At 40.9% G+C, this 21,979-nt stretch overlaps 1 protein-coding gene across 5 annotated transcripts in view; it reads left to right on the forward strand.

Annotated features, from left to right (window-relative positions):
* Positions 1-21,979, forward strand: part of AFTPH (aftiphilin) — a 61,945-nt gene that overhangs the window by 12,837 nt on the left and 27,129 nt on the right. For all 5 annotated transcript variants that reach the window (XM_034764211.1, XM_034764208.1, XM_034764207.1 and 2 more), the window contains 4 exons: positions 4,522-6,419; positions 20,525-20,676; positions 21,237-21,363; positions 21,728-21,784. In XM_034764211.1, coding sequence (XP_034620102.1) covers positions 4,554-6,419; positions 20,525-20,676; positions 21,237-21,363; positions 21,728-21,784 — 2,202 coding nt within the window. In that variant the 5' untranslated portion in view covers positions 4,522-4,553. The remainder of the gene's footprint in view (positions 1-4,521; positions 6,420-20,524; positions 20,677-21,236; positions 21,364-21,727; positions 21,785-21,979) is intronic.

Here is a 21,979-nt window from a genome sequence, read left to right on the forward strand (position 1 = left end):
TGTAGTCCACGAAAGCTTATGCTCTAATAAATTTGTTAGTCTCTAAGGTGCCACAAGTACTCCTGTTCTTCTTTTTGCGGATACAGACTAACACGGCTGCTACTTTAAAACCAAGGGCTTGTCTATACTACAGAATTAGGTTGACCTACAGCCACTGCAGTAATTCAATTGGCTGTTGGTGTCCACACTACCCTCCTTCTGCCGGTGGTGTATGTCCTCACCAGGAGCACTTGTACCGACTGAAGTGGAACATTGTGGGAGACTGACAGCCAGGTGTGTGGGGCTCACAACTGGAGCCCTCCACCTGCCCTGGTGTGACAGCCTGAGCTGTGAAATTGAACTCCAGGTGGGGTTCCCATCAGGAAGCCTACCAGCAGTGGAAGTTAACATTCTTGTCAATTTCACGGCTCCAGCTGAGTGTGAGGGGCTGTAGAGGGGAGGCAGTGACAGCTGTGAAACTGGTAAGAATGACAGCCAACAGCCAATGTAAGTAACAGTGTCTACAGGACAATGCATCTCCCTAACTCCACTGATATTAACTCCACCTCCATGAGAGAGACAGCACTTATGTCGGTGTAACAGGCAACTTACTTTGGCAGAAGCAGCATTCTAGTGTAGACACTGACGTAATTAGGTCGACGTAAGCTGCTTTAAGTCGACCTAACTGTAGTGCAGGCCAAACCTTTGTAAGTGGCTGACGTAAGTGGCCTGCTATAGCAACATAACTACTAGCAGTGAAATTGTCAGTTTCACGGCTCCAGCTGTGAGTGCCAGGTTGCTGGGAGCAGGGACAGTTCTGAAATTGAGAAGCCTGCTGGTAGGCTCCATGCTGTGAAATTGAGCTGGCGCCGGGCTCACAGCTCAGGCTGTCGCCCTGGGGCGGGTGAGGGGCTCAAGCTGTGAGCCCCATGCGACTGTCAGCGCCCCACAATGCTCCACTTCAGTTGGTGCAAGCGCTCTTGGTGAGGAGAGGGGACACCAACAGCTGATTGAATGATTGCAGTGGCTGTAGGTTGACCTAAATAATGTAAACCTAATTATGAAGTGTAGATAAGTCCTTTGTCTCTGAGGGTATTAGGGGAAAGCATCATATAGATGTCCCTTCAGACAGTATGTTCAATGCTTCTTTAACTAATCAGCGGAGGTTATATTGATGAGAGACTAACCCTCTCCCATCCGTCCCCTATGCTGAGCATGCAGCTTCTGCAGACTCTAACTTCCAGTTTCTACCTATTTAGAGAGGAAAGTTTGAAAAATCTTAAGTTTCCCACAGCATACTGACTTTCTAAAAAAAAAAAAAAAACCCACACCGCCAATTTCTGTATAATAATGGCATTTTTTCCCCCACCTGCGCCAATAGACTGAAATATATCCTGCTGAGTGAGATGATGTAAATTTCTTCCTTTTAAGAAAGAGCCACCCCATATTGGGACCAGATAAATCCACAGTATGGATTTGATTTTCCTACAAAATATAAACATCAGTACTTCAACTATCTTCCATGCTCTAGTACTTTTATTCCTGTTTTGCTAGTTGGGATAAAAATGTATGAAAAGCTCAATGGTACGTACACATCTAACTCTTTCCAGTTACAGATGTTCTAGCTTGATGGACTGACTTTGCTGTATTGTACTGTCAAGGGATTTAGCTGCTAACTGAAAATTCAGTGAGCAGAAAGGATGAAGTGATAAAACTGTGCCAGAATTGCAGTTGGACTGTTTCATAAAACTTGTTTCAATGACTTTCATAATACACTTTCTTGAGCTGATGATTATTCCTTTTTAGAACAATTTTAGTACAATCTGATTATCCAGAATGGATTCAAAGAAGTGGAGAAATAGCTAGTAAACTAGCTTTTTAAAAATAGTTGTTTACTGTACTGAAAACCTAAAGATTACTTGGATCTCCTGGGGCTAGGGAACTTCAGTTTCAAGATAACGGAAAGATAGAATGTCAGCACAGTTTATGCCAATCTACATTACAGTATCTAATTTAAAAAAAATGTTTTGCAGAACTGTTGGGGTGGTATTTTTAAAGCTTAACGTAAATATTTTAAGAGTATTTTTACTTCAGTAAATCCTTGGACCCTTGAAACTGATGTTGTAAATGTTATTTGTTGCAGTTATGCCATTTTGGTAGTCATTTTGGGTGTTTTTTAAAGAAAGCGTGACATTACAGATCTGTCTATGGATGGCTTGGAGTGGAGGGGGAAGGAGAACATACAGTACACATGGGAAGCATTGGGTTTAGTTTGCTGTTGCTCCAGTAACTTTTGTAACAAATATTAAACCCTGTAATAATGTGATGGAAAATTACTATTGAGGTTTGCAGTGTTGTTACATTTTCAAGGTAATGGCACCTGTGTGTTCCCCTTGAGGGGACCCACTTAAAGACTTCTGACTCCCAGCCATCACCTCTACTGCGTGGAGGCCTGCATCTCACTCCCTTTTAACTGAGGGTTTTAAGGCTGCACAGCTCCCTGACCTATACTCTGATATCTCCAGCAAACCAGTCTCCCTAAAAGGCCATTTGCTTTCTCTCAGAGGGCTATGGCCAGTGTATTGCTGGCAGTTACAAGTTGCCATGCACATTTATTCTTAAGGTAAAACATTACAGAGAAGGCATAAAAAAATAAAATAACCTACACGCAGCTCATGAGAGGTCACCCCCAGCTCCAACATAGGGTTCTAGTAGGCCTCAGTCCTTCAGACCCCACAACTGGGTTTTTCCTGTGGTTACCAAGTTCACATCAGTCTTAAGATCAGGAACCAGATACGAGGCTGGGCAGATCTACCATTTGATTATATAGTTTGGGCCTTTGGTCTCCAGTCTCCAGAAATGTGTAATCACCAGTTGATGGCCTTCTCCTCATGATGTAGCTTCAGAAAGCTGTTTTTTTTTTTTTTTTTTTTCATAACCAAAGTCATGGCATTACCCGTTCCCCAGGAAATCCATTTAACACATGTTGGCCCAAAAGTCCATTCTTGTCTGGCACATTTCAATATAGCCATTTTTGTACAGGAAATAAATATTATGGTGTATGTACAGCTCCAATACCTACGTTGAACAATGGTCATGATTTGTGAACAGTAAATGTTACACTTCATGAGTACTCCTATTTTGTAAAGTGTAAAGACTGCTTTGAAAATTCTAAAGGAAGAGCCCTGTCTCCCACCAAATTAAATGGCATAAACACCTAACCATTTGTAAATAACAATAAACGTAGTGGGAACTTGCAGCTTATGCAATATTGAAATTTTTTAAACCATTTAAAATAAAAGATTGAGATTTTCTTTCAAAATAACTGTTACTAAAGTAGCTTACAGTTTAAGATTAAATAAGTCTATTTATTTCTAAGGTATTTATAAAGCACCCAATCACCATATTACCTAGGCACTGAAAACACTAAAACGTGGAGTATAAGACTTCTAAAAAATTGGACCTTTCTGTGGTTTAGTGGCTTTCAGTTGAATATTTTAAAGATTATCCACAAAAGCAGAAGCTAGGATTAACTTTAATGAAAAGGTTACTTTTGCATTAGGCTTTGATGGTACCTATAGTAGCAGTTCTCAGCTGATGGATTGTGACCTGAAAATGAGTTGGAGCAGTTGCTTAGTAAGTGGTGCACGCTGGCTGAGAACTATAAAATCCTATGGTCTGTAAAATCCAACAGAAGCCTGGGTTTGAGGAGATGGAACTCCAGGCCTCCCACTCACTATCCAGTCAGCTCCTCTCCCCCCTTTCCCCTACCATTCCAAAGCTAGGATCCTGTGGAGCTATCTTTGTGAGGAGAGTGCCATGCAAGAGGGGAGAATTCCCCATTTTTTTGATGTACAAACCATAAAATGGCTTAATATTTTCCTATAATCCTCTACACACCCAAAAGATTGTGAAGTATAATGTGTCAAGTGTATTTTTCGACATCTTGTGCGTCACTGGCCAAGAGACATTAAGAACCACTGAAGCCCATTTTGACCACCTCTGTAGAGAGTTCCTTAGCTTGTCAAGACAAATGTGTTTCATGTCTTTGGGATTCTTTTTGATGTTGAATCTTGATGTAATCTTCCAGCAGTTAACAGGAAGTCTTAACTGTGTGGTGATTTTTGTGACGATATATTTAAAAAAAAAAAAAAAGGCACTAGAAAGTTTCACTCATGCTATTTTTGCCCCCTTTATAAAGTCCTTCGCAGTCATCAAAGGTCTACATTTTGACCATTCCTCTCAATAATTGGTTTGTTAAAGCTACATCAGACACATCCTGTCTAAAGCACCGAGATAAATGTGGTGCAATCTGTAGCACATTTTGTGAATACTTTATCTGATGACAGGATACAACTGTTTCCCTTTTCTAATGTTGCCCATGCACTGCTTATATCATTTTTTCTTTACATGAAATGTGAAACAGAATAAAATATTATACACACACTAAGAATCTCACTTTTTTACAGTATAATTGTAAAACTGCATAATAAATGTCAGTTTTTTGTCAGAAAAGTAATAATGTCCTTTTTCCCTTTGTAGGTATAAATTAACCTTCTAAAAGGAATTAAACAATGGAACCAGACATAATTCGGATGTACTCTTCTTCCCCTCCTCCACTAGACAATGGTGCTGATGAGGATGACGATGATGAATTTGGGGAATTTGGTGGATTCTCTGGTGTTGGCACTTCTGGTGTAGGTTTTGCTGATTTTGATGCACCAGACTACAGTAATTCAAAGGAGGAATTTATACCAACAAACCATTTTATGCCAATTCATGATTACTCTGACAATGGAGATAGCCTTGCAACCTTTAACTCTGTTAAAAATGGTAAAGATAAAGACTGCATTGCAGAACTTCCTAAACCCGCTAAAGAACTCTCTGATCTATCAACTAAAACCAGCAAAGAAAAATGTAAATCTAGAACTTCAGGTACTTCCTTTGATGTTAATCTGGAAGATGTAAAGAGACACGGGGAACAAAAAGAGAACATTGGAAAAGCAGAGGGTTTCTCCTCTGAAGGCCTTAGAACTGATATGAAAGTTACAGGTCAGGACCAGCAAATAGACACTTGTAATGGTGAGAAACTCCCATGTCTAGAGATTCTAACAAATGGTTTTGCAGCATTGGATTCTGTAAATCCTCAGGGAATAGAAGATCTGGACAGCGTCAGTGACTCAAAGGGACTAAAAACTACTAGCACTCATAGCACCGAGTTAAGTTTAGACTCTGTGCCTACCCCAGCTGAGGATTTTGCAGATTTTGCTGCATTCTCAAACAATGAAACAATCCATTTAGAAGAACCAGAACATAAAATATGCAAAGTTTTTAATGAAAGAGAAGCACTGAATGTACAGGAAAACCATATAATAAATAGAGTGGCTGAACAAAGTATTATGAAGGAAGAGTCTTCAGATAGAAGCTATGAATATGAAGGAGTGACTTGCACTGAAGATGAGCCAGCTTGCATTTCAGAAACCAGTTTAGTCGATAATGAAGTCGGTAGTAATTGTGAGCAAGACTCTACAGCACTGGACCATAATGACTTCATCATTTGTAGCACACCCCAAACAACTGAGATTTCAATAGGCACTACTGAAAATGCAGAAAACACTGGAAGGCGAAAATATTGTGACAGTGGGAACAGCAAAGAACTTGATTTTTCTAGGGCTGATGATTCTTCAGAAAGTATCAACTTTACTAAAATTCAAAACCCCACCAGTGATCCTGAAGAAGAAACTGATTTGGGTGATTTTGAAGATGTAAAGAATGGTGAAAGTAGCACTGAATTTCTGTCTTGTAGTGATACAAATGAAGATGAATTTGGTGATTTTGGCACAGTCAGTGGTGCATCTCCTGCTTTTATTAGCGATACTCAAGAGTCAGTGAATGATTCAAGCTTAGAAGAATCTTCTGAACCATCTGCACACTTCAGTGAGCCAAGTGGTAAATTTGGTGAGTTTAGGGATATAAATATTGTGTTAACTGTTGACAAACAAAAATTAGATCCGTCTGAACTAAATCAGACATTAGAATATAGAGCTACCAATACGCTTTCTGACTTGGAAGTCCCACCTCTTGCTGAGTTGGAAAATGGCGAGAATAGTGAATTTGGAGAGTTTGATTCAGTGCCAAAACCTCAAGATGAGTGCAGTACTTTTCAGGACTCTGACGACTTTGCAGACTTCAGTTCAGCTGGTTGTAACGAAGCTGCAGAGTGGAATGCTTTTGAAGATGAACAGAAAGAAAGCTGTTATTGGGCTGCTTTTGGAGATGAACAAGCTGCTGAATCTCATTATAGAAAAGAGACATGGCAGTCACATAGGACAGATCCATCTCTTAGTATTGACAGCCCGGTGACCCATCAGACTGAGGGTGTTGCTTTGGCATCTTTCCAGGGAGCTGCCAGTAGGCGAGAATCAGCACCTTCAATTCAGGTAACTTTCTATATTTTGTCCCTTTTGGGGATTTTTAAAAATTGCTTTATAAGCCTTAACATCACTCAAAAGAGTACTTTTTATCTTCTAATCCATTGTGCATGCAATTCTTTCCCAGTGCACATTTTTGAATATGTGTGAAGCAGTAGCTTTTGTGTATTTCACAAAGAATACTTGTTACAAGAATTTGTATATGGTTCTTGGAAAATGTATTCCTTCCACAGATATATTCCTCTGACAGAAGTAGAACTCCTTTGAAGTTTCCATTATGAGATGCTCTTACAGACTCTCCACCGTGTCATCTTTCAGCTGTTTCATAGATTTACTTACTATTTTGGGGTTTAGAAACAGCTTCAGTGGTTTTCATTATCATTTGATGCCCAGATGCAAAATAATACAATGGTGTTCTTTCTAAATAAATACTTTTTAAAAAGAGTAATTGAAAGCTGATAGGTCTCCCACTCCCTGAAATGTAGTCTAAGATAAGTGACCGATAAACTGATCACCAATCTTAATCTTTTTTAAAAAATCTGATAAAAATGTAAAGCGTTTTCCTAAAACTTTTACTTGTCACTTAGTTCCTGTTCATGCTGTCCACTCTGACTCATGCACAGTCAGTCTGTTACAAAATTGTTCCTGGTCTAGTAGTAAAATATGAAATTCTTTCCCTAATGCTTTAAATCTTAAGGTCACACTAATTAGAAAATTAGAGTCAATTGTTATGAAAACTCCTATGTAAGACACTAATTTTGGGGGGAGGCTAAACATTTTGGCAAAGGTATTAATATTCAAGAGTGATTTATTTTGATCACTGCTAGACCTAAGCAAGAATATGGGGATAGATGACTGTTCAAAAGATGCTGGTAACATTCATTGCATTTTTGCCGTATTGCTAATTGTGTAACTAAATACTAATTTCTAACTTACTAGCTGGGCTTTTTCTTCAGTCATCTGGTTCTCTTGCACCAGGGTTGATGTTTGACTGTAGTTGTACATTCTTGACTTCAGAACAACGGTACTGAGTTTAAATCTCACTTAGCTGAGCATGTGCAGTGTAGTTATATGTGTGTTGGTCCCAGGATATTAGAGAGACAAGGTGGGCGAGGTAATTTTTTTTTATTGGACCAACTTCTGTTGGTGAGAAAGACAAGTTTTTGTGAGACACAGTTCTTCAGGTCTGGGGAAAGGTACTCTGTGCATCACAGCTAATTGCAAGGTGGAGCAGACTGCTTATGCTAAAGAATTTGTTCCACCTTGCATTTAGCTATGCTGCTAAGTATTTCCTTATCTAATTGATAGCATTCTGTATTTGTGTGTTCACTCAATGGAATTACTGTTTAAATGCAGAAACTATGCCAGTACTGTATAGTGGCATGGTGAAGATTCTTTTATGAAGGGGAAAACTGAGTTATTTACCAGTAGCTGGAGTTTTCCAAATGTTGACTTCACCAATCGTCCTTCACTCCTGTTTCTCTCTGAGGTGCATGTATTCTGGACAGGGAACAGGCAGCAAGGTTGCTATGTCTTCTGAATGTAGTCTTAGAGCCATAAGGTGCATGAATCAAGGGATGTAGCACTGATCTAAGCTAACTGCTTTAATGATTCTGGGGTCAATTTTGATGTTGGCTTAACTACAGAAGCTGGCTTGAGTGAGCATTGTATATGGAGAGGAATTATAAGTAACCCAGTTTTGCCAGTAAAATATAGATTATAAATTGGAGGGGGGGGGGATTTAGTTTTAGTGGTAACCTAGTGCAGTGCTTTTGTAAACATAAGATCACAAAGGCACAACCAGGGTGTTTGAGGACAAAATGAAAATCTCTGCTCTGAATGTGTTTGTTTCTGTCAGAAATTTAATGTTTGTAATATTAAACAGATCAACAATGTCAAGTAGTTGAACATTAATTAATTGTTGCTGGGATTTGTAATCAGGGCAGCCTCCCTTTAAAATAAATTGTCTAAAGTTGCAGTTTCTGAAGGGGATTTTCCACGCTTGTTGCAAGTAGACTATGAAGTTGCACAACTTCATTAGTACATTGCTGAAAACAAATATTTTGACACATCCTTTTTAATGGGACATAAAAATATTTTCTTCCCCCCAAAACCAAAGGCTGATGGACAAACATTACATAAGCGGTTTAATATTAAAAACTTCAAAGCATCCAGTAACGTCTCATTTCAACTGTGAAGATCCAATAACAGTTGTTGCAATATAGTGTAGGCCTGCTTTTTTTTAAGTATAAGGTCCTATTCTGATTCATACATAGGGTTAGACGTGATACTGCACATAGGCTTCTTGGGGCAGAGACTGCCATCTTTCCTGTCATGTATGCACTAAGCACATGGACAGTGCTTAACAGTTAATCTAATTCACTGATTACTATGCAACAAAACCAATAAATCATTTGTTCTTCCCTGAGTGTTGAGATGTGTAGTGCAGGCTATGTCCTATTTCTTTTTAAAATATACAGAAAAATCCATTACCACAAACATTTAAGATATTTAAGAACAATCCTCCCACTTCCCAGCACCGGTAAAAAATAATGCTAATAGTTTGGTAGGTGTCTATAGACACCTCCATAGACAAGCTCCCTATCCTGAAAATGACCTCAGTCTAGGGGCCAGGTCTTGCAAGCCTGTACACAGATAATTCCACTGACTTCAGTGAAGCTATTCAGATGAGTAATGGCTCACAGAACCACGCACTATATAGAAAGCAGAAAAACAAAGGATGAGGGATGGAATGCAATTTATTATAGGCAGAGCTGGCAGCAACACCTGTAATTAAAGTTGGCTAACACTTTCTTACAAGGCCACATAGTTGCTTGTAATTTGCCAAACTTGAAACATTTGGGGGAGTGGATAAGAGGAGATGGAAGAGGTATAAAAAGGGACAAAGCTAGGTGTTGTGTGTGGTGGGGGGGGAGGGGGCAGGGGCAGAAGGATCTATATCCACTAGAATACACTTCTCTCCAGAAACTTCAATAGAATCCAGGATTCCAAAGTCAACACCTTCCTGCTGTCTAACAATTATCTGTGAAACCCACTCGCAAAATGTTTTATTTCCTGCCAATGACTGGTCTACATAGAGAATAACAGCTTACTACTGCTACTTGTTCCTCCACTAGCTGAAGTAGGAGAGGTCTGTGCTGTGGATCTAAAGATGCCAACCTCACTGATATCCGATGGGAGGGTCACTGTAGTTTCACAGGATGGAATTTCTGTTTTACAGTTTGCTTTTTAAAAATTTAGGAAACGACATAGAAAAGATCTTAAGGATACAAAGTCAAGCACTTAAAACTAGGCAATGCCAGAAAGCAGGTTGCCTGCACACCATTAATTCTGCCTTCTTGTGCATATAATGCTCCCTTCCCACCTCCCACCCCCACACAGGACCCCTGCCTCATGCAGTGTACAGGATTGGCAGTGCTTGTGGAATGAATTAGGGTTGTGTAGTGAAAAAGGGGTCCGTAGGGCCCCGCCTCATTTATTGCAGGGGTTGGAAGGCAAGGGAGTGCAGGAAGGGAGAGACTGTCTCGTGGTTAATACCATTGGATGCCATTTTGGAAAACTAGATTCTGTCCCCTCCTTTGAGTTCCCATGTGATCTGAGCAAGTCCCTTTAACTTCAAACTTAAATTTAACTTAAACTTTTCACAGGTGGTTGCTAATTGTGTGTTCATTTTCTGGATCCCCAGCCTGAGACACCTGGTGCCTGATTTGAAGAAGTTTTGAGTGTCACTGTCCCTAGGTAGGCTGCGCTTTTAGATCCTCTTCCAGTTCTCCTGAGTGCACCTCTTGCAAGTGGCAGGTCCATGCCTCCATATCCCTTTGGGCTGAGATGCCACAATCTAAATGTTCTCTGATTGGGTCTTTGGGCCCCTCCCTGGGTTCCAACTTTGTTACCTAGCAGATCCAACTGGGCTTGGACCCTGCCAGAATTGCCTTTCAGAAGTCTATGCAGAAGCCGCTTGTACAAAACAAAGTAGGATTTATTTGCCCAAACAGTACACAGAATGTAGAGATGTAGATTTAAAAATCAGAGAGACAAACACCTATTGTCTTACCTACACTTGGTATCCCCACCTCTCCCCCTAGGTACACAAGACTTAGCCTTGTTGTCACCTGTTCTGCGGGCACCAAGTTACCAGGGCCGGATTAACCTTTTGTGGGCCCCCATGGAGGCAATAGAGCATGGCGTGGGGAGGCTGGTCCCCACAGTGACGGTCTGGCCAGGGGCAATGGGGCATGGCATGGCAGGGGCGGCCCTGCTCCACCCAGTGCAGTGCAAGGGCACTGCTTACAAATCAGCAGTTGCCAGACGCACGCTGGCCCGCCCGGCCCTGTGCTACCAGCATGCCCCTTCCCCTCAGGCGCAGGGCCATGCAGCACTGCCCAGCACTCCACCCCATAAGCCCCCCCCCTCACAAATGCACATTGCCCTGCACACCGCCACCTCTACTCAGTGCCTCCCTGCCCACAGCCCCACCACAACTGCCCAGCACCCCTCACACAACCCCCACACCCTAGTGCCTCAACACACACAGACCTCCCCCACCACCCAGTGCTCACCAACATACCCCCATTACCTAGCACCCCAAAACAGACCTTGCCCACTGTCCAGCGCTCTCCAACATACCCCTCACAGCCCAGCACTCCAAAACACAGACTCCTCAGAGACCCACTCCCCAAGCCCTGCCCTCTGGCTGCACTCACTGGCCCTGCTGAGCCAGCACAGAGCAGGGAGCCCCTCTACCAGTACAGTGCTACAGGGCAAGACAGCTGAAGCTCGGGAGCACAGAGCGGCCCTGGGGCCCCACCCAGCCCTGCCTACTTGGCGCTGGTGTCTGCGGCGGAGGAGGCATTTCCTGGTGGGGGCGGTGAGGGCAGCCACAGACTTTCCCAGCCCGCCACTTCTGCAAAGCGCCGCAGGGACCTGGAAGTGGACGGTAGGTCACTGGCCCAGAGCAGTAGCGGCTGAGGGCTCCTCTCTGCTGCCAGTGATGGGGGAAGAGAGGAGCCCTTGGCTGGCTGGCCACCGGCTGAGAGGAGCAAGCAGTGGGCGGGGAGGAGGGGTCAGGGATTGCGTGGAGTCAGTGGGCGGGGCCAAGAGGCGGAGAGAGGCTAGCGGCTCGGGATGCTGTGCGAGTGAAGCAGGCCAGGCTGGGGCCCCTCTTGAGTGTGGGCATGGCACCATTGTAAACCCGGTACTGCATGTTACAGCTTGCTTGCTGCAGACTCTGGCTCTCCTGTCTCAGCCTTGCTGCATGCTGACTGTCTGTCTGTCAGCTTCCCACCCAGCTGACTACTTCCTTTCTCCCTCGCTGCCAGAGCACTTTCTTTAACCCTTGAGAGTCTTTTCATCTCAGCCCTAGCTTTGGGAAGAGAAAAATATCTTTATCTGGATGGTTCCAGCAAGGTCGCTTCTTCCAACCAACTGAGGCCCAGCCATTGTTTGAGTTTTCTTAAAGCAGATACCTGAGAGACTGCCTCATCTGTCATTGTTTTGCCCTTCATGGGTTCCTTAACAACCTCCCTTTACAGCCGCCTTTGGTTTAACTCTGTGCATTCAATCAGGATACAATAGAAAACTGAACAGGGAAACCATGTGATAGAAAATATTCCTAATTGTCCCAGTTTGGGTCACTGAGCACTCAGAATTGCAGCTAAAGTTGATTCAAGTGGTGCTGTGTAACATAAAGTGCTATAAAATTTCCTACGTACTCAGTAAAAATCAGGCCATAGGCATATTAAGTTGGGCACCCAAAATTAGTGGACACTTGTAACAATTTTGGATATGACATTGTGGTTCAGTTCTCCATCTGTAAAATGAGGATAATACCACCTAATTTCACAGGAGGTTTATAAAGATAAATTCATTAATATTTGTGAAGCTCTCAGGTGCTTTGTTTCCTAAAAATAGTCCGCGGGAAATGAGTAAATCTGAACTGGTGCTGAATTTGAATGGTGTGCAGTAAATAAAACATGGGGATACAATGAAAGAAAAGGGACTGGAAAGAAGGTGTACATTTTTAACAGTGAGGTGGATTCTCCATCACTGGCCATTTTAAAATCAAAATGATGTTTTTTTCCTAAGAGATGCTCTATATCAAACAAATTATTTTGGAGGCGTTTTATAGCCTGTGTTACACAGGAGGTCAGACTAGATGATTACAGTGGTCCTTTCTGGCCTTAGAATCAATGAATCTCTGAGGATAAAAAGAAATATTGAATAGCTGTCCGTTCAGTGAGCACCATCAGTTCTTGCATTGAATGAAGTGGGGGTTCTATGGAAAAATAGTATGTAATTGAAGGCTGTATCACAACATAGATGGGGATGAATTAAATTAACAGATTTAAGTTCAGATAACTTGTGAAATTTACAATTAGGGTGACCAGACAGCAAGTGTGAAAAATCGGGACAGGGCATGGTGGGTAATAGGAGCCCATATTTAAAAAAAAAAAAGCCCCAAATATTGGGGCTGTCCCTATAAAATTGGGACATCTGGTCACCCTACTTACAATGTAAGTTGTAACCATACATAACAAGTTGTGCATGTTGCTACTGCTTATTGCTTCAATGAGAAACCCCTGCTGACAACAAAGTTCTAAAGTCTGCTAGTAGTATATCACCAAATGAGCCATTAAAGGGCTTCTCTGAATGAAGGAAACTATTTTTTCAAAATGAAAGTCAAGTAGGTCATTTACTTTATAAGACACACAGTTTGACTAGGAAGGACCTGGAAAGGAAGACAAAGTAGAGTTTGTGACCTTTATGGTATCTTGTATAGAAGAAGACCTGGAAAAGAGTATTCAGAAAGTTGGTAAACCTTATAACTGAGGCTTGGTCTACACTACCCCCCCCAATTCGAACTAAGGTACGCAACTTCAGCTACGTGAATAACGTAGCTGAAGTCGAAGTACCTTAGTTCGAACTTACCTTGGTCCACACGCGGCAGGCAGGCTCCCCCGTCGACTCCGCGGTACTCCTCTCGCCGAGCTGGAGTACCGCAGTCGACGGCAAGCACTTCCGGGTTCGACGCGATAAGTCGAACCCAGAACTTCGATTTCCAGCCGTCGAACTAGCTGGTAAGTGTAGCCAAGGCCTAAGTAACAATATCTAAGTCTTATTTATCTTGTTTTTTTCTGTCTCGTAGTTGAAATGGTAACATAACTTATTGGGAGGGAAAGTAAATTTTACTCAATGTATTTTTTAAAAAATTTTGTTTAAAGTATTTTTTTGTTCAAATAAGTTAAAACTTCTGTAACTTATAAGTTTTAACAGATGGAAGAGAAGTTTTGTTTGTTAAAGATTCAGTACCCTCTTCTATTAAGGAATAAGAGCTTACAATAAACATGCAAACCAGGAAGACAAGGCTTGACATTTGTAATATTTGAGGTGTTTTTTTAAAAAGCAGGAAAAAAGGTTATCTATCCATCCATCCTGTTCCCATTTGTGGGTAACTTTTTACTTAATTTTCAGTTTGCTCAGCAATTCATTGTAAAAACTTTTTAGTGTCAGCGTAAAAATACCACTTTTTAGAAAAAAAATTCCATGCTTCTTTCTAATAACCCCTTATATAATTGAAAAAATTGTATAACTTATATTTGTTGTGATTTATACTAGCCGTTTACTCTTTCAACCTTTCACAGTGAAAACAGACTAATGTTTTCACTTTCTGATTTGCACGTACCAGCTTAGTGTTTGCAATGTTTTGAACAGCAAATGCTCTCTTGGAATATTTAAAACCAAATAACTGTCTTTGCTGAATCTTTTAAAGAATTCACAAAGACATCTTACGTTTAGGTTTTTTCTTTTAAAATGTTTAAATATGGGACCAGAAAGGGAAAACTAGTTTTCTTGCTTGTAAGTTTGGCTTCTCCTGGTATGGATATGTTGCTCTGTCATAACCAGTGGAGTCCACACTGAAGAGAAAGGGGTAAATTGTTAGGTGTTTAAAGGGAAGTTTGTTTCTTTGGGCACAGAATCCTTGTTGAAATAACAAGTTGCACCAGTTTAACTAAGGTGGTGTTTTAAAAAAAATTAGTTAAACTTGTGTAGCTCTGTGTTTGAACAATTGCATTAAGCCGACTTTATGACCCTGTTAAATTGATGCAAGAGTGTCCACATTAGGAGAGTTGCAACAACTTTAAAATCCATTTCTAAACCTATTTGGTTAAGCCAGTGCAAAAACTGTATAGGCCAGTCCTTGCAAAAGGCTGTCTCAGAAAGTTACTCCCCTCTTTGGAGGCAAATATACTGGTGACAGCATGGTCAGTTTAGCATAAATCCCAGCACCAGGAGCTTCCAATTTTATTTAAGAAAAAAACTTCTGCTTTTTGGACAGAAATATTTGTGAATTAGGTCCACTGCTCTGGAGAGATGACTATCATAGGAGATATACTTTAACATTCTTTACTTTAATCCAAATTTTCTCTTCCTTGCCTTCAGGCCCTTGCTCCTTGGTCTTCCATCTTCTGAAACCAAATCATTCTCTTCCTTCATTTAACTTGTGAACTTGAAGTTATTATCAGATCATGTCCCCACAAACTTTTCTCTTCTAGACTAGACATTTAGCTGCTTTATTCTCTTCATATGCCTATTCTCTCCATATGCCTTTGCCTATGCATCATTTTGTTTTAATCTCTGTAGTCAGACCTGAATGTGTACCGTATATACTCGTTCATAAGCCGAATTTTTTAGTAAAAAAGAGAAGCCCCAGAGACGGGAGTCGGCTTATGAATGGGTCTAGAGAGGGAGAGGTGGGACACAGCCCCTCCCCCCAACAGAGGGAGCAAGGAGAGACAGCAGGGAAGAGGCGGGGCCAGAGTCTCTCTGCTTCTGGCCATGCTGCTCTTCCCCCCAGCCTCCAAAGCAGCTGCAGCTCCGGGCCTGGCAGGCTGCAGCCATGCCGCTCGCCCCCGCCCCCCCAGAGCAGGCTGTGTTGCGGCCACACTGCCCGGCCCAGCCCGCTGGAACATGCTGCGGCCGCGCCGCCCAGTCTGGCCCGCCGGAGCAGGCTGCAGCCGCACTGCCCAGCCTGCCGGAGCAGCTCCAGCCAGGTCAGAGACATCCTCCCCTGGCCCTTCCCAGATAAGGTGGGAAGGGATGGGATGGGGAGAGTGTGGGGGTCCCAGGCTAGGGGTGGAGTCATGTGGGGGGTTAGTCCCCTGACTCTCAGCTTCTCTCCACCCTCTCCCGCCCCCCAAAAAAATTTCCCCACCAGTTGCTGTCCTGGCCCGTCAGGGTAAGCAGCTGGCGTGCCGGGACACTTTGTTTACTTAGGTTTACCTCTGTGCCTGCAGACGCTCGAGGTAAACAAACCATCTCGGACCACCAGTGGCTTATCCTGATGTGATGGCCCGGGAGCCAAAGTTTGCTGACCCCTGAATTATAGGGTCGGCTTATGAACGGGTTATAAATTTTTTCTATTTTTACTTATCCATCTTGGGGCGGTCGGTTTATAAACGAACCGGCTTATGATCGAGTATATACGGTAAGTCTTTCAAAAGATTTTTGTGCAGTTAAAGCTAAAACCTTGAATTGCAGTTATTTATCTTAAAAATCCCTCTATTGTTTGGATCTTTTACATAGGAGGAACACTCTCTTCCCCGCCTTTCCTTCTGTTATACCATGGCAACTGGGAGGCAGCCTTACGCTTCCTATATTCGTACGTCCTTGATCTTGTGGCAAGGTGCTCAGTGGAGGCCCCCCCTCCCATGCTTTACTTTCAAAGTAACATCTGCCAATGGAGACCAAATTTGTTTCCCTTCAGGGCAAGTTGTAAGGTCTGTCCATTACCCAAGCTTTAAAGGGAAAGGGAGGTGTTGAGTGGGAAAATTTTTAATTTATCATCACTGAAACTCCAAGACTGTGGTTTTGGGATTAATTAGTATTCTGTTTTCATTGGGCCAGTATAGATTTATTATATAAAATGTTTTATTGATAGCCCATGGATAAGGTGCATTGTAAAAAGAGAGAAAATGAAGTGTACACCGGGCCCTTAATTTTTTTAAGAAGGTATGGTTAAGGGCCTAATCCTGTGCTCCTTGCTCATTTGAATAAGGGTATACAATTGAGTCCTGTGTTTGGAATTTGGCTACTATCAGTTGTCTCGCCTTCTAATTTTAAAATAAACTGTAATGAGTGGCCACCTTCAGAAGCACTTATACAATATGAACCAAAATCCCCCTCAAGAAACATTGATACTAATGCTAATCAAACAGTAGGTAGCACTTTAATAGACTTTCCAAATAAGAAATGTTATAGAAATATATTAAACTAATATATAAATACTGTATAATTTAATAGAATAAAAAAAATCTTCTACCTTGTTGTGCCTGCATTCTTGCAGCAAAATAGCCTTCAATAAGAGGACCTTGAAACAATTGGCCAGCATATATCCCATATGCAGTTAATAGGTACAAAAGGCCTAAGTTATAATGCCCATGAGCCTTAGAATATATATAACTGCTTTGACCCATTTGAGGGGGCACTTATTAACATTTCTTAATCCTGGAAACTAAACAAATTAATCTTTCACTCTCTTTGATTGCCTGGAATATCATAGTTAACTTTCAGGATGACAAGTTATGGTCTAACTCTCTTAATTCTATTTGTTGATTTAAGAGCCCCTCTTTTCTCCTCAAATTGTAATGGTGCATGTGTGCAGAACTTTCAGGAACCATAAATACATCTAGTGCCACAAAAAGTGCAAACAATTTGTTCTATTCAACAAATGTCATATTAAATTTTAGAGAGACAAGGTGGGTGAGGTAATATCTTTTATTATAGCTTCTGTGGGTGAGAGAGTCAAGCTTTTAAGCTACACAGAGCTCGTGAGGACGAGCTTATCTCTCTCACCAACAGAAGTTGGTCCAATGAAATATATTACCTCATCCACCTTGTCTCTCTAATATCCTGGGACCAACACGATTACAACAACAATGCATATTAAATTTTAGGAAGTATAGTTGCTGCCCTGTCAAAGCATTATAGGTAATGTTTCATATTGAATAATTAGATTGATTTTTTTATCTTTACAGTAAGTTATTGTATAACTAGATCATCCAGAAAGACCTGGTACTTGTACACAATGTATATATATTTTCCACTATTTTTTTCTCCAGTAAAGCAGTTGGATGGGATTTATGAAACAAAAAGGATGTAGCTCTAAAATTAGCAGCAGAATTTTGTAAAGTGTTTATTTTTTGGTAACTCCCTTTCCACCCAGGAGATGCCAACAGTGTCATATTTCCAATTAAATGTAGTTACTCCCTTTAGAGCTATTGCCATTGTTCCCTTGATATACTTGGGTTGCATGAGTCCAGGAAGCTGGAATTCTCCCCAGTTCAGATCTCCCAATTTTAGATAGAAACCTTCCTACTTTCCACAGTACATCACCTATAAATAAATAGAGATCCTTCTAAATGTTTTTGTAAGACTTGAATAGATAAAAGCGTGTGCCAAGGATGTTTTGATGAAATAATATCGTGCCAAGGCTGCAGTAACTGTGTCTTCCTCTCTCAAACGTGTATCTGAATTTGTATGTGGGTGCTGGCAATAGCCTGCGATGAAGTTCTGCTATTAAGTGCTCTTTCTATTGTATTCCTTTTCCTGCTGTCATTGCCCTAAAATCAAACCACCAACTTAGACATTGACCTGGTTTTCTGAGTGACGGTAGGTATTCACAGTGGCAGGCACTTTCCTCTTGTAGATGGCTTGTTACTTAAGCAAACCTATTCTTATACTCAATCCCATGGTGTAATGACTATTCCCAAATCTTGACCCTTTCCAGGGAAACTTGATGGTGTGCTACTTTACCAATACGGCAGGGCACCTCTGCTGCCTTCATAGTGAGCATTGCTGTGCATTTCTGATGGACTGTAGCATGTATCTTAGGAATGTTAAGTAAACGTCAGTAGTTTGTAAAAGATCATCGGAACTGATGTAGTTACACACAGAGTATAATACTTAAATTTGAAATAGTGCTTTTACAAGAAACAATCTAACAGAAAAATTCTAAAAGGAAATAATTAGTAGTGCATTACATTATTTTTAAGCCTGTCCATCCTGACTCCCAGACATATATCAAAAAAGGTTAAGCGTAAAAAATATATGTACGGACACGTTGTCTGCTTGTTCAAATCTTTGTGCCACTGAGGTGCTTCAAAGGGAGTGGAAGTCACTTGCAAGTCCCCTGCTGCAGATTCACTCAATATGGGAGAATCGCCAGTTTAAAGAAAACCCAGCTTTTGCACCTCCCTGCCTCAGCCCTTGGTGCAGAGGAGTGTGTCAGAATCAGGAGAGTGGCTGGTGCACATTGTGCTCTGGCTATCCTCAGTTGGCATATAGTCCCTTGTGGACTTTAGCCTGATGGTGCACATTAGAGCTGCCTCCAAGCTGCTCTAACCTGGCCTGGGGGAGAGTATCAGGGAGTAATAATTGGTTCTCATCTTCCGCTGCCCTGGGTAACTATGTGGTGGAGGGGAGCCATCCTTACTAGGCACTTCCTGAAGCTTGGACCGTGACTCAAGCTCCTCTTGTGCCCTGCGGCTCCCACAGCCAAATAGACAATCAGAAATGGAACAGCCAAATGCTAGTCTCTTCCCTGCTGTGCAGTGCAGCAGTTGAACAGACAGGGAACAGCAGAGCAGCTGCAACATGGCAAGGGCCATGTTGGAACTGTAAATGAAATGATAGTAAGGATTACAAAACCTGAGGAGATAGTCCTTTAAAAATACAAAAATTTGTCATGGTTTAACAGTTTTTTCCATACAAAAAGAAGACACTGAAAGTGACTATACATCAAATGTGTAGAGTAAACTGGAAAGCGTATTCTCTGATTTTTCAGTTGCCATAATCATAGGCATTCCTTATAATGGCGGTAGGTCAATATTCAGAGAAACGTGGGGGTTTGTGTTTTGCCCCTAAATAGGCGTTTCACTGAAGGTAAAGCTGTCAGGCTCACTCACTCCAGCACCTTTTAAAGGATGGCTTAAAAATGTCCTAGCTTCTGTAGGAAGGCAAAAGATATGGTAGAGGAAGCACTCCACTGCCTCACGAGCCCACAGAAATCACCAGAAAACCTTTTGGTCAACTGTTAATGGGAAGAGAAGGGAGTTACTGGGAGGAAGGCCAAGATATAGAACAGTGATATGGGTTAACTTTTTATAGAAGAGCTAAAAATAGAAAGTTAGGCTAACAATTATATAAAAATACACTAATCTGGGGAGCGGGGGGAATAATATAGCAAAGTTCATATTTTGAAATGATTATATGTGTAAAAACTCATGTTGCATCCCCTTCTCCCCTCCTTATTTATCTATTTAGATTCAAGCTCTTCAGCTAAATAAGGATCGGTCTCATTTGTAACAAGCCTAGTGCACGTTTGGATGCTACTCAAATCTCTAATAATGAATACTCTTTACAAAGCACACAGTATTTGGGAGTATTATGGAAAGAATAAGTGTTGCATAGCAGGTGCCCATATTTATACTATTAGCCTGTTAGATTATAAACTAAGCATGGTTGGGCCAGGACCGTACTTTGATGGAGACCTGATAAATACCTAGATGATGTAGGAAATAGATCAATTCCCTGTGAATTGATATTGAACCAGTCCCCTGTCATCAGGGGGAAATTTGCTGTTGCCAGCTCTGTATTTCAGAGGACATTCAAAACCAAGGTCTTGACCACTTGTGTTCAGTAAAGCTCTTACTGTACTTACCATAAGAATGAGGGACATTAACGCACATCCTATCTAAATATCACTTTGAATACTTGCTGCATATTTTTCCTACCAATATTGACCTTGCAGTTTCAGCTAGATATTGTAATAACGTCTTGTGTCAAACTTGTATAGCAGTACTGTCAGTGGTTGGGTATATCACTTACCTACCCCTCAGTTGTTGTGATTCTTAGAGTTGCAAAGAGCTTTGTGATCCTCTGACAAAAGTTATTATGTAGAAGTGTATTATAATTTTCTTTGAATGTGAATTATGTATAGTTTCTCATTTGTCTCACTCATCAGATTTTTTTCTTTATTTTCGGAACAAGCAGTTAAAGAAAACTTGAAATACGTTTCTTTGGTGTTTGTTTGTTAGACAACGTTGCTAAGCCGTCTGGAGCGAATATTTGAAGTTTGCTTTCCTTCCATACCTGTTCTTGAAATAGAAGAAGAGATAATTTCCTTGAACCTTTTTCTGGAAACCAGCAACAAACAGATGAGAACAGGGGAGACTTTGGCTAACAGTGGGTAAGAAACACTAATATGGCAAACTTAAAGAAAAACAAAGCTGCTTTTAGTAAACCTAGGTGTTTACACAGATGATAACTTTAAAAACCATGTAGTGATGTATGTCAAATTCTAATGTTTCTGTAAGTGTTTTTAGAAATTATAGGGTAAAAGTTAATCATTGTTGTTCAGTAGGTCTGTTTCAGTGACCACATGTACTGATAGTATTTCATCTAATTGGTGGTTTTTCCTCTACTTTTAAGTGATGTCTAAATGAGATAGTTAATTAGGATGTAGCTTATTACTTACACTTGCTACAAATTGCTGTATTAATTCATGCATTGATGAAGTCTAAGTAGGCCCTGTTCTGTCTGCTGTGGGCATCATTTTCCAATTATAAGTCTGAATAATAATTGTTCTGAGAACACTATAGCAATTTTAGCTCCCCTGAGTACTAGTGTTTGGGCACAAGTTTAATTGGAATTTATAACATCAGTCACGTTAATAATTAGAATGTGTCTAAAGCTGCGGAGTCATATGATTCTTCCTGTTGATGATTTGATTTATCCTGGGCTGTGTAGGGAACTTATGGAAGTGTGGACAGAGCTGCAGGATATCCATGATTCGTATGGATTGAGATATCAGTGGGGTGGCTCCCACAGCAACAAAAAGCTTTTATGCTCCTTGGGAATCGACACAAGAAATATTGTGAGTTTATCTGTAAAACTTGTAACTGTTTCTTTAGGTGAGCTGTAGTAAATTGAGTTCTGCATGCCTGTTTCTTTCTGAATGATCACACTTCTTCATAGACATACATTAAAATGAGATTTTGTGTCAGTATACGTTAGTATTACAGCTTCACAATTCAGGAGAATTTATATTTCCAGTATAAAGTTGTTTAAAAGAAAATGAAACCTTGTTTAGTTATAAATTCATATAGTCTTTGCTCTGATATGAATCTCATAAATATAACCTTAGTCCATTGACCCATATTTTAAAATATATTAATTTTATTTATAATTAAGACAGAATGGGAGAACTTCTTAAGTCCTCCATCTTTTTTTTTTATCAGCTCTTTACAGGCAACAAGAAGCAGCCTGTTATTGTACCCATGTATGCAGCAGGACTGGTAAGTAGTATGCTTCCCACAAAAACCGTGTATATTCCATAAAAGTATAATCAAATATATAAAGTGCCATTAAGCACCACACAAGCTGAGATTTTTGTAGTATGCTCAAATACTTGTTGTGAATCAATAGAGTTGCAAAACATGTAAATAACTTACTTTATTTGTTTAGTAAATTATGCTGAATGATCCAATCTC

The sequence above is a fragment of the Trachemys scripta genome, chromosome 3, assembly GCF_013100865.1.
Source record: "Trachemys scripta elegans isolate TJP31775 chromosome 3, CAS_Tse_1.0, whole genome shotgun sequence".
Lineage (NCBI taxonomy): Eukaryota > Metazoa > Chordata > Testudines > Emydidae > Trachemys > Trachemys scripta.